The sequence below is a fragment of the Neltuma alba genome, unplaced genomic scaffold (assembly GCF_004799145.2).
Source record: "Neltuma alba isolate B1F8T4 unplaced genomic scaffold, ASM479914v2 tig00003655_pilon, whole genome shotgun sequence".
In the NCBI taxonomy this organism is placed as follows: domain Eukaryota; kingdom Viridiplantae; phylum Streptophyta; class Magnoliopsida; order Fabales; family Fabaceae; genus Neltuma; species Neltuma alba.
This window is the reverse complement of record NW_021633372.1, coordinates 20,478-34,213: the sequence shown is the minus strand read 5'-3', so window position 1 is coordinate 34,213 and position 13,736 is coordinate 20,478. Positions and strand designations below refer to the sequence as shown.

At 36.0% G+C, this 13,736-nt stretch overlaps 1 protein-coding gene across 1 annotated transcript; it reads right to left on the bottom strand.

Annotated features, from left to right (window-relative positions):
* Positions 1–417: 417 nt before the first annotated feature.
* On the bottom strand, positions 418–7,652 carry LOC114742120 (callose synthase 9-like; the record flags this gene model as incomplete). The annotated part of the gene is made up of 12 exons (XM_028930386.1): positions 7,435–7,652; positions 6,788–6,992; positions 6,180–6,277; positions 5,328–5,491; positions 4,573–4,669; positions 3,854–3,964; positions 3,442–3,567; positions 2,586–2,675; positions 1,272–1,369; positions 1,054–1,177; positions 662–694; positions 418–541 (listed from the first exon to the last, which is right to left on the bottom strand). Coding segments are annotated over exons 2-12 (1,267 nt in total), but the record flags the coding sequence as incomplete, so codon positions are not given.
* Between the last annotated feature and the right edge of the window lie 6,084 nt (positions 7,653–13,736).

The window sequence follows — 13,736 nt, the reverse complement described above, 5'->3', positions numbered from 1 at the left end:
CATTTGTAAGTTAGTGGTCAGCATATCTAGAGCACTACCTACAAAAAGTTCTGACTAACAAAAGAATAGTGTCACCGAGTTGTGTCTGTCGAAATGTCAGTCTGGTTGGCCAATTGAAGGGAATCTAAGTTATAGGGAATGCCCAAGTCATACGTTGACTGATATGTGCTGCTCAATAGAATATACAATGGTGCTCTCCACAACAGCTATTCAGTTTCAGGAGGCCTTTCAGTTTGTTCTTTAAAATATAACAAGAATCAAACCTAAGCCTCTCTGCTTTAGCTCTTCACTCTTCAGCACAGTCCACAGTCAAAATTTTGGTCAAGTTGGCATAAATTCTGAGCACTTCTTATGTCTCCAATTAGTTTTACTTGTTTGTAAAGTTAGTAGAACAATTATAAACATGCAGAAACTTACTGCAGCAACAATGCCATAGAGAGGCAGATAACTTGATCAAGAAAAGAAACGCCATCCTGAGTAATGCAACTATTAGCTGGCTGTGCAATTTGCTGCTCACAATTTCATCCATTTCCCTAGCCATCTGCAACCCAAATTCATGAGTAAAAATCCAATACTATAGATAAGAGTTGACAAGAGATAGAACAATTAGTAGGCAAAACAAAAGGAATGCATGACATGTAGAACTAAAGCCAAAATATACCCATGAAGAAGAAGAAGCAGAAGATATAGCAATCTGCCAAGCTAGAATGAAATAGGCTAAAAGTAGCAGACACACCAAGCCAATGCATTCAATACTATTCAAATTCCTATTCCTAAAAGATCATTTCAAGTTTGTTTAACACTCAACATCCTGCAAAGGCGCTGAAGGTTGGGAGCAATATTGCAATTACAGAGAAGGATAATTCAACGTATATATGGAATAAAAACTTGTGCATATTCAATGCTTTTCTTCACAGTAAAAAATCCACGAAAGCTTACAAAAATGATAATAGGATGAAAATGGCCTTTAATAACCTCAACAAATTAATTAACATGAACTTTTCAGAGTCAACCAAAGAAAGATGACTTAGATTGTCTGCTCAGTTATCTTACATGGTGAAATATGTAGCACAAGCATTCTCGCAGAAACCTAAACCTGATATTGGCAGCTTCACCCCATATTAGGTAAATTAAAGAGACGTATAGCAATTTCTTCTCTCTGCTAACAGCATCCAAACTGCTCAAAGCCATTCCAGATCCTCAACTCTCAGTCATCATAAACCATAAATTACATTCAGCGCTCAGTCACAGATAGCTGATAATATTTATACCTGCTCCAAACAGGCTGAATAGCTAAATAGCTACACCAGTTAATGTAATTCTCAAGGGACTTCACAAATACGTTCTGCACCGCAGCCTCATCCAGTTTCTAGAAGCAAGAGACGTAAATCATAAGAAGAAATAAGAAGGGGGCAAAAAAAGATCATCAGACATTGAATGACAAAAACCAATGGCGGAGGAGGCCATAACCTTTAGCCTACTCTTGATTCCTCTGGTGCATATTAATTTAAGGTTTTAAAATAAGGGATTAGAAACTTTAGATATCCAAAGGTTCTCTCCAGCATCTCGTAGCTAGATTTTTTTTTCTTCTTGCCAGAACAAGTTGTATATTAAGTGTTAAAAATATTAATAAAATAATCAAGGGCTTTTGTTGAACAGCTGAAGCTATTGGGCCATCATGTCATCAGAATGTTCATAACAAAGAAATGAGAGTTTAGTACTCAAAAGGCACGAGACATGGCTGCAGTTTGTCCAGTCTTTGAGCTCTAGCTTCAAGTAACAAAGAAAAAAGCCAAGGAGAGGAAAAGAAAACACAAAACTAAGGACAAAATGTCCTCCCAAAAAAATCCAAAAAAGATGTAGTTCAGTAGCTCAAAGAAAGGCACTATAAGCAAAAATACTAGGGAAGAAATATAGACCCAAAGCACAGATATAGAGACTCCATAAACCCAACCAGACCTTTGATTGGTTTTGTTGACACTAAGACAATTGCGGGTCAATAGACACTATAAAGTATACAACAGAGAAAACACAGGAGGGAAAAACAATGACAACAAGAGCCACATCCTCAAGAACAAAACGGATGAACGTCTTGTACAGCTAGCTTAAATAGGAGGAATGCATAAAGAAAGGATGTAAAATCCTCCTCAAACTGCCAGAAGTAGAAGGCAGAAAGTAACACAATGACACCCCTCACACATAACCATTTGCTTAGCACGATCACAAACTCAAAAGGACACTACTGATCCATGGAAGCAAATTCAACAGGCTTATGCACCGTAATTTTGAAACTACTTTATGATTGCACAATTCCACTTTATCAGATATTTAAATGAAATAATTGCTTCCCTGAGCAGTAGAACAGGAGTACCTCCCCCTAGCCCTACATAACCTAAAGGTCATGAAAGCCTACTTTACACATTTCATCTCTGGGAAATGATGTAGCATCCTTTGTTATATTACTTGATAAAACTACTTTAATTATAATTCATGACACATTTGAAAAACATTTAAGAGCAAGACAAAGACAACTTATTGACCATTCAGCGAAAAAAAAAAAAAACCCAAAAGGTTTTGAGACTTACAGGTTCTGTTTCAGCTGGAATTCCAAGCCGAGACTGCTCATTAGCAAGCAGGTGAACTAAGTGTTCTCGCTGATTAGAGACATTATCTTTCTGGAAAAAACAAATGTCCGTCATCAAATGCAAGAGAGAGAATGATTTTGTATTGATACTACCAATGCATCTAATAGCTCCTTATCAGAACACGATCAAATGAATCAGATTATGACTTTGTTCCATCTATATTAAACAATTAATTATAAGAATAAAGACCAGAGAAGAGACAATGACAATTGTGAAAAACTCCACTCAAATCTTCACCGCCTAATTCAACTGATGTCTTCAAAAATTTCTCAACTCAAAATCATCATACATGAGAATTTAAAGTATTGGTAATTGGTACTTAAAAAAAAAAAGGGCAGAGAATTGTAATAGGAAAATAAAAATGGAAAGAATTTGCTGTTTACACAGACAAATTCAAGCGTTGAAAGAAATTAGACCTATACAACTTACAGGAAAAAAAAAAATCCTAACATAGAAACATCATGGAGAGAGGAAAAAAACAACAAACTACTAAAAAGTAAAATTGAACATGCAACCATATATCTAATCTCCCTCCTTATCTTAAAAGAAACCACCATAAACTTTGAAGAGCTGAACTCCAAGCTGAATACATATATACAAAACATCTGAACAGACAAATGGGAGATCTTAATAAATGCAGTCATGCCCCTTCATCTGATCGCACCAGAATACCAGAAAAAAATTGCAAATATCAAGAAATTTGGCCCCTTATTGCCACCAAACCCTAAATGATTGAAGGTTTTAAAAATGAGATCCATCCCAGTAAAAATGTGCATGACAACTCGCCCATGCTGACCTGAAATCCAAAGATACACTGCAAAAAATCAAGCATATCAGCATCTCTAGCAGCAGGAATTGGATGACCCCGAGGTAACTCCGGCAAACCCCTATAGTACTTCAAAGCTGAAACTGCTGCTTGAACCTAGCAATATGTTTCCTCAGGTAAAAATCCAGACAATAATATTCCAAATATCAAGTCCTAAGTATTAGTGAAAATAATGAGAGTTAGATTAATTAGTTAGTTCAATGATGGCTATAGCATTGGTATAGAAATTTGGTCATGTCAATCACACTAGACATGTCTATATATATCAGAGTACACAGACCAATAATACAAGCTTATCTTCCTGGTCACTCTCTCTCTCTATATATCTCATTGTTTTATTCCTGGTCTCTAACTTCTATATTAAGCAAAATAACTCCCTAACCTCAAGCAAAGACATAATAGTATTTGTTAAGGAAGGAGCATCCAAGGGAATAATGTTGTAAGCAATTAGGTCTTCTGTCATTGCAGAATCTGATTCCATCAGAGATTTCAGCTGCAACAAAAAGAAAAATCTGTTAAGAGATGATCATTAATAACATTAATGAAAACTCAAGCTCCACCAAATAACAAACAACAGTAGCTTAGGAAAAGCAATTTTCTACAGAAAATGCTTCCAGCAGAAATGCCTTCTCTTATCAACCCTGAAAACATGTTAAGCTTACTCCCTATGAAGTATGGAGTATGGACACTAGTATGAACACATGAAAGGCAACATGATAAACTTCAGAATTCAGATCATATAAAACATCACACAAACACATTACACTCAAGTTGAAAAACTGAATCATGAACAAATCCATTCTCCACGGAGGAGGCCAGTCTAATTTTAAAACACTATGAAAAACCGAGAAAGAGAGAGAAAGAAAGAAAGAAGGATTAAAAGAAGCAAAACACTCATGATTCATAATTCATATAAAAGAAGATGATAAGCAAAGTCTCCAAAAGCATCACCACTTCTTTTCTAAAGGTAGCATCACTGTAACACTCCATAAAATGACGTCTTTTACAACCCCCCCCCAAAAAAATAAACATATATATTCATTACACATGTAAAAGGATTGCATCTTCATATGATACATGTCAAACAGAACAGAAGCAAACCTCTTCAGGAATTTCGGTGGACAGCTGTTCAATGACCATGCCCAAAACCCTTAAACTAGCAAATATTCTTTTCCGTTTCAATGTCTTCCGCTCCAACCTATATTCAACAGCAAAGAATTTAAATTTCAAAAGGAATACACACAACACATATTCAGAAGATGAAACCAGGCCATGAAAGAAACTTAAGTGAAAAAAGGAGTTGGCAGATAATTGCATGGAAGCCACTTCAATCTTGGTGATAATTGAAAAACTGGTAAAATCCTTTGCTGTCAACAAAGTTAAATACGAGTACTATAACTCAAGCTACAACTCCTTTCCTTCATGGTTCATCATTATATTTCCTCAATCAAAATGATATTTTGTTCATCATGCAATTTTTCAATTTACTCGGCATTATTATTTCTGGCTATGCTCTCTATCCATTGCTCAGCTATCTAACCTATAGCATAAATGCTTGAAAACTCAATTATCAAAATTACTAATTATTTGGCCTAAAAAATTTACCAATTCAACAGCATCGCTTTTTTAAGTAAAAAAGGAGAATGTATTGGAGAGAAAAAAGAGCAATATGAAGAAATATAGTTAGAGGAAAAGAGGTCCTCTCCATACAAAATTGTGAAAATAAATCACATCCACAGCAGATTGCACTATAGAACTTCTTACTTTGGGGAGTGCTGGTGTCTAAAGGGGAGGGGGAAGAAAGAGAAAGCACAAGATCATCTAAATGGGCAACTTTTGCTAATACACAAACATACTCGCTAAGCTTTGCACTAAAAGCACCAGATTCCCGCAACTTCATCTCCTCCTCCCGTAACCTGTCTACATTATGCTTCTCCCTATAGCGCTTGTAGAACTCTTGTAATTTTGCAATGTCCTGACTTCTATCTATGGTTCCAACTTCTCTCTTAGCCAACTTTTGCTGAAATACGTTAATAAATGAGCAGGATAATATAAATTATAGCTGCTAGAAACATTGGAGTATAACTTTGATAACGTGAGACAAAACTTGCATTAAGAAAATCAATGAATATAAAATAAAAATAATGACAAATGAAATGGTTATACAGAACAGCAGGCTTCCCTTGGATTTGTTGCTGCCTCTTGCCATGAACGTCACAAGTGACTTTTACAAGTTAAATAAATAGAATAATTTGGCACTTGCTGAAGCAAACTCTCTATTTATACAACAACAACAAGAAGAAGTCTTATTCCACTAAGTGAAGTCAACTACATGAATCACATTATGCCATTAGGTTCTACCCACAACCAACTACAAACACATTCACCAAAACTCTTTATATTTTGGTAAATTGATAACAGCTCCAAAAACACAATAGACCTTTTTCCAAAATATATACCGCAAGGTAAAGAAAAAATTCAAATTTGAACAAGAGAACCTACAAGCAAAAGATACGGTTGATATTCATCAACCAACAATAATTATAGGCCTTCCCAAATCTTGAACATCTTCCCCTTTTTCCCCTTCCTTCCTCCCTCTCTCTTCCTCTCCCTCTTTCTGCTTCCTCATCTCCTTTTTTCTCAGGACAACAATGCACAAATTTCAAGTTAAATCTAAGACTAATGAAGTCAAACCATATATATCGTACCTTAATAACAGACATCAAACCAGTCTTAAATTGCAAAACACCTCGGCCTTCACTGTTAGGGTCCAAATTCTGAGATAATGAGTAAGCATGCTCACATACTGCATGTAAATAAGGTATATAAGATAGGGCACTGAGCAATAAATGAAATATTATGAAGTATTATTTACCAAAAAACTTTTAAAAAAAATATTATGAAGCACTGGCACGGATCCTATATATGAGATGGCAAGCAGCCACATTTCAGATTTAAATATATTTATTAATATAGACAAGGAAGGAAGTGCAAGACAGAGAGGTATGACATGATACAATTGCAACAAATTAATAAAAATAAAAAAGCTAAAGATCATGATAAAAATAAATCCAAAGCCCAAAGTTTACAATAGGCTTAGAAGCTATTATTCTACAAAAAAATACGAGTTTAATATCATTTCAATATCTGGAATTTTTAAACCGGCAATTCACAAAGAGAACTTCCTTTGCAGGATGTAGCCAATTTAAATTTAGTTTCCATGCTCAGATAACCAATCCTTGAGTATCACTAAAGCAAAATGTTACAAAATGCAAATAAAATACGTTGGAATGGAAAACAAGCAGTGAAAGCATACAGATTCTGGAGACATTAGGATCCTCCTCTTGAATTTCATCTGCAACTCTTAATATCTCATCAATATCCCTGTTTTTGGCAAGTGCCGATGGTACGTTTCCAGCAATTCCAACAGCCGGCCGTCCATATGTATCGTCACCAATCCTTGCCCTCCTCAGCGCAGCCCGGACTAATCTCTCCCATAGTACCTCAGCTCCAGACATTTTCTATAGACAGTAAATAACGAATTAAATCGCAATTAATAAAACAGAATGGAAAATCACAAACTAAAAAATTAAGTTCGAACGGCGTGGTTTAACTCCAACCTCAGCATCTAGCATCAAAATTGGTAAAACCAACGGCGAGTTCAATCGAATGCATAGATTTTCGACCATGTTCAGCATGTTTAGCATTTAAAAAAAAAAAAACTATAGAAATGCCACAGCCAAAGACGACTATCCTCAACTGCAGACCAGCAAAAGCAAGTAGAAAAGCTATAACAACAACAACAACAACAAAAAACACGGTACGTCGAAGATCGAATGATCCAGGCAGGAATGAACTTGCAAAGCTTAAGGAAAAAAATTAGCTTCTTGTTTCCATTCAAATTTTGTCGTGAACCAAACGAAGGTAACAGAAAAAGAAGGTTGATAAACGAAAATGACGAACCTCATAAGCCCTAGGACCAAGTTCGGAAGGAGCTGAATCAGTCTCGGACACCGGAGAAGCGGTCCTTTCTTTCGAAAAAGCAGACGGACGTGGATGTGAAAGTGAGAGGGCGAGAGCAGGGATTTTCGGGTTTTGCGGGTGAAAAGATGGCAGAAGCCAGAAAGTGTATGGCACCGGAGAAGAGAGCCGGATTTACCGGTTACAACCGGTCGTGCAAGGCCATTTACCGGCTGGGCTGGGGCTCACGCCTCACAGGTCTTTGACGCGGAGAAGTAAAAGCGAAGTGGCAGCAAATTCAGATCAAGTGAAGAAAATGAGAGGGAGGCACGTGAAGGCCCCGATTCGCGTCCGCGCCGGTCTTTCTTTCCTTTTTTTTTCCCCCCGCCAGCGTGTTCGCGCCGGTCTTAAGCTTTGATTTTTCTACTGCCACCAAGGAGTTCCTTTTTTGTAATAAACGAGCCCTTTGTTTTTGATATAAAAATTATTTAATTAATTTAAATAGATTGAAATAATTAATTGCCATATATATAACATATTTTTTTCAAAAATATTATTATATAATATTAAATAAATTATATATCAATTCATGAATTAAATAAATTAGTGTTTAGAAAATAAATATAAGAGATGAAATACTAAACTCTTGTATTTAAAATCAAATTCAGCTCTTCTTCTTAGTAGTACATAACTAAGATTTTGACTGCAATACGTCTAAGGTGAAGTGAAATTCTTCTTTTTTTTTGGGGTCTTCACGTTGAATCTTCTTTCCATTCCAATCCCACCCTTTATAATGCGGTTCCTCATGGGGATGTTCACAGCCGGCCTGTCCCAGTCTCGATCTTATTGAAAAGGGACGGGCCCGTTCCAAAAAATTTTGGAACGGGACAAAAATGGGACTGGGACGGGGTCATCCCATCCCGATATGTATATTTTTAAAAAAATATCTTATATTATATTTATATTATGAGTTATATATTATTAATATTATTAAAAAGTAAAAACAAATAAAATATGAAGCTGAAGCCCTAACTGTCTTTGCCTCTCTCTAGTCTCCAGTTTTCACTTTTCACTTTCGTTCCCTTCAGATTTCAGACAGCGATAGCTGATGGAAGCAGCGAACCATGTCTTACACTCTCACCAGTCGCCTCTCGGTCTCCGCTCTCGGCTATTCTCTCATTTACGAAGTGCAAAAGAGGCCGCTGGAGAACGGTACTTAGTGCTAGGGGCTGCACATGGGCAGGGCTGGGCAGGGCAGGACCCTTGCCCGATGCCCAGCCCGAAAAATGAACGGGCTTGAAAATGCAGCCCATTGCCCGGCCCTGCCCATGAAAAGCCCTAGTAAGTTCGGGCTGGGCAAATGCGGGCTGGGCAGGGCGGGCTTCCATGCCCAGCAAATCAATATACTATATTACTTAACTAGTTATTTATGTTCTTCTAGGTAATCTAATGTAACTTTATATTAAAATGGCAACTTGACCTTAATTTAGTTATTTCTAATTAATATATTATGAAACAACATTTTATAGTAGCTAAGAGGAGTAAATTATGACAAACAAAAATGTTGTTAGTATACTTTATTAAACTTAATTGCTTTTCTAGTTTCTAAAATTTCTCAACCAAATGTAAATATTTTTTTTCCCATAACTCCCAAATACTCATAAGAGCATGGATCAATTATATAAATTGCTAATGGTCATAATGTTTGTACTAAAAAAGAAAATGGTTATACAAATTGCAGTAAATGATAACACGTTTACTCTCAAAATCATTTGAAAATAAATAAGTATAATGAATATTGAATATTGATGCAACAATGTGTTTGATTCAGGAGATAAATATGAGACAAATAAAATATATATAAATAAAATTATATATATTTTTGCGGGCAAGGCCAAATGGGTAGGGCAGCATACCGAGCCCGATGCCCAGCCCTGCCCGACAATTTGCCCAGCCCGAACATGCCCGATATATCTTTTGGGCCAATTTTTTTAGGACGGGCTAGACATTTTCTTGCGGGCTTGGGCGGGCATAGCGGGCCACTGGGCTCCATGAACACCCCTATTACTAACTCACGCTGCCTCTCTCATCTTGACTTCATCTCTTCACTCACAGAGTCACAGTCCCACTCTCCAGTTCTAGCCTCCATTAAAGTCGCAACCTTTGTAGCTTCTCTTCGGCCCCAATCCATCGTCGACGTCAATCTTTGATGTAGAGTGTAGACTGCAAACTGGCCTCACCTCCTCTCCAACCGTTCGATTTCTACTTTCTCTATTTCTCATACTCATGAGTTTTCACTGCTTTTCTTGATCTTGGGGTCTTTAAAAATCCCTTTTAATATCTTTTTCTCCATCCATGCTTATTGATTTCATCTTAATAGCCAACATGATATTTTGCCTCTTTGTATGAATATGGACTATGGATTGGCCGATTGGGATCTGTTTGATATTCTTCACAAATGAGACAGAGAAAATAAAATCTTTTGTGAAATGAGTAAAACCCACCGAGTTAATTTGCCTCATTCGTTGGTTCTCCAAATTTTCCTAGTTGTTGAATTCTTTTATAATTTGTATGTATCATTCTCTGGTTGATGGTTTGTGAAGTAGTAATAACCAATAAATGTTGGATTGTGTGCTGGATGGATTTGGTTCTATTATTTTCTGGACGAGTGTTTGTGATGACGTAGTGTGGTCATTTGGTGATGGACTTATTGCCTCATTGGATGTTTGGACTGTTTGTTATGTTTCTTTACGGTTTGACACCATTGTGTGGAGTATGGACTATGGAACTTTGGAGCTATTGATTTAGACCTTTTATATTTGCTAGTAATTTGAGACTGTTAGTGGCTTGGTGCTTAGATTTTCAATGAGTTTTTGTGGGGTTAATTGTTAAAGCCTTTTATTTATGTGTTTTAATGACTATTTAGAATTTAGATAATTGATTGATAGTGACAAATGGTCTCCAACTAGCTTTTATTGTAAATATAACTTTGGTTATATTTTAAAAAATATATGACAATTGATGCTTGTTACTTGTTAGTTGTTCTTACTTCCTGTCCTGCCAAGATGACAAAATCCATCACATGATTAACTTTGTTTTCTTACTATCCCATTTATTGAATACTTGAATTATCATAATGTTGCTGAGTAATGGTTTATTTTTCAGTGTATCCTCACTATATATTGTACGAGCATTCAGTAAATGAGTAGATATAAAGCTGTCTATTATTGTTTAGATTGTAAAATTGTTGATATATGAAAAGTATATCTCTTATTAAAGGCCTAGATCATTTAAAATCTCCTATTAAAAGGCCCATAGTGTTTTTAAAAGGCCCACAGCGTTTTTTAGAAGGCCCACGGTGTTTTTTTCAACAAAAAAAAAAGTACCAGGACGTCCTGGTCCCATCCCGACTGGAATCAAGACAATATCGGGACGGGATGAGACACAGGACAAATTCCTTGTCTCGTTACTATTCATCAGGACGGGTCTGTCCTAGTCCTGTGACCAGTCCTAGTTTATTGTCTGTGATGTAATGATCAGTCTTGTTATATTACCCTGATTATGCAGAGTTATTTTTCATATGAATCAAAACTTAATCATCTTTTTCTTCCTTATTTGACTAGTAATACTCATAGGCTTTTTTCCCCTGGTTTTGGTAAATCAAGAAGTTGTGATTTTGTGAGACTTTAAGATACGAGTCTACAATTAATTGAAGTTTGATAACTTTGCATTTTTCTTTACCCCTCGCTTGGATTGAACGAAAATTAGGGAGGAGAAAAAACTCGAAAGAAAAACATAAGGAGAAACAAGTTTTCTCTTGGTTGGACAGGGAAAAAAATGGAGGAGAAAATAAAGTAGGCCCTATGCCTCATTTTCTCTCCATATATAGAGAGATTTGGGAAGAAAAACAAGATTTTTATGACTGCCCCTCCTCTCTATATTTATTTTCTTCTATTATATTAAAAAAGTTATTCACTTTTTATTTTTATCTTAAAACAATATTTTTATTAAATAATTTGGTTTTAAAACGTAATAATCTGAAAATATATATAAACCAAATAATTTAATTTTAAATTATTTGATGATGTTAATGTTAGTATAATTTTTCTATTGCAATATTTAATTTAATTTAATTTAATTTTAAATATGATATATTTTGATAAGAACATTTTAGTCATTTAGATATTTGCTAACTTTCCTTCTTTTCTATTTTCTCTCATCCATCTAAGCAAAAAGAATGATAACAACTTTCCTTTATTTTTTCCTTTCTCTCTATTTTCTTTCCTCCCATTTTCTTCCTATGCAAGCATAGTCTTAAAGACGCTACATGGAAAGAAGAGCTCAGACGCTGCCTTTGACAAAAGTTAAGGACTTTCATAAAAGATAAACCCTTTTTTTGGGCCAAAATTTTCATTGTAGACTTGTACATGGTCAGGACTTAAAAAATTAAGAAATGAACCAGTTGATGGAAATGTCAGAAATAATAACAAAATATGGAGAAATTACTATCAGAAGAAGAAGAGTGTAACTACCAAAAAGTCTTATCTTTTTTTTTTTACCACAAACCAAAAGGTCTTATCAATAACAAATGCACAAGACAGATTAGTTGTCTTTTTTATGCTGAGACTTATTATTACGTGTAGAACATTTTAGTTGGAATCCGTAGTGATTTTCCTAGAAGTAATTATTTTTCGAGATTAATGAGCATTGATATGCTACGTTAACAACTTTTTTTTAAGTCATGGATTAAAATCCTATCAATTTTCTTAACAGGGAATCAGATTTCCTTGAGTTGAAAGACTGGGAGAGGCTTCTTTTGAGCTCTCGTATTCAGCTGAGGAGACGAAAATCTGAGGTCTCCTTGAAGTTTTGAAGATGTTTTAAGATGAATTGAAAATTGGAATATTGGCTTCAAGCAGGAAGGCGATGATGCAATCACATGCACTTCCAATGGCTCAATGAACCATACCGTCAAATAACTCCTAATTTCCAAAACAGTCCTGTTAATTATCCCTGCGACAACCGCCGTTTAAATAGTTTCAGTGATACCGTTACAATTTTTTTTTTTTGGGGCCAGGATAGAGTTATAAACAAGTTTGTTGTTTCCGTTAGGTCAAAAAAAAAAAAAACAGTCTTGTTTTTCACATTTTTGGCGTCAAATTTCTTGTTTATTCGTTCAATCTAATGAGGTGCTGCCCTTTCGGGTTTTCCAAATGGGGAAAAAACTTTGGCCAAAAAGAAAAAGGGCAAAAACGCAACGCGCGTTCTCATATATAACGACCAATTGGATTGGGACAGAGAGAAGGCGGCTATTGAATGCGGCTATATTATTTGCTTGCATGGCGTCTTCAAGTGGCTTTGCTCTTTGTTTTACACGTACGTCCGACTTTGTTCTTGGTGTTTTTTAATCAACATACTGAAATGACCAGCAAAATACCGAAGCTGTTGATAGAGACAAAGAGTCTCTCACCCTTGAAACATTCAAATTCAAGTCTTGAATCCCATCCCAACTCTTCCTCTACTCTCATTTGTCAGCTTTCAATTTTCCTCTGTTGGTTGTTCATTTTTTTAATTAATTTGCTGCCGTCCTTCATATCATATACGATACTCTCATGGCATATCCCCACGTTCCTTCACTTCTCTTGAATCTTCTTATATGCCCCTTCTTATATTTTGATGTCGGACCTGGTTTCAAATTTATACCTTTTCGCGTTTTAAAAAAAAAAAAGGCTAGCTTGATGATTGTGGGTTGAGATCGACTGCAATGTAGGTGTTTGCTACAACTTTTCTGTTGCATGAAGTCTGTCATTGGAGCGCAAAATCTTTTAACCTCAGGGGTGTATCGCAAAGTCTTTTTGGGGACGTTTATTGCCGAGGAGACCTGAGTTTCCTGGTAAATGGCTTCGTCTTTGGCGGAGCTTCTGGCAGAAGAAGGATTCAAAAAGAGCAGAAGAATGACAAGGTCGATATCTTCGTTGCAGTCTGATGCTGTGACTGCACAGCCACCGCGTCGCTCTCTCCACAACCAACAAAGAAGACCTTCCATATCTGGTGAGAGAATTTTAACAGAGAGAGCCAAGTCTGATGCCTTGCGTTATCAGATCAGAGGCGAATTATTGAATAGTGATACTGCTAAGAACGTGAGGCCAAGGGATAATCTTGATAAAAGAGAACAAATGGTTGAAGGACTGAAGAATAAAAACGAGGAGACACTCTGTAGCAGTACAGAAGTGGGTACAAAAGTCGTTCTAAAATCACCAAAAACTATGACCAGATTTGAGATAACTGAGGTAAGGGAGAAACAA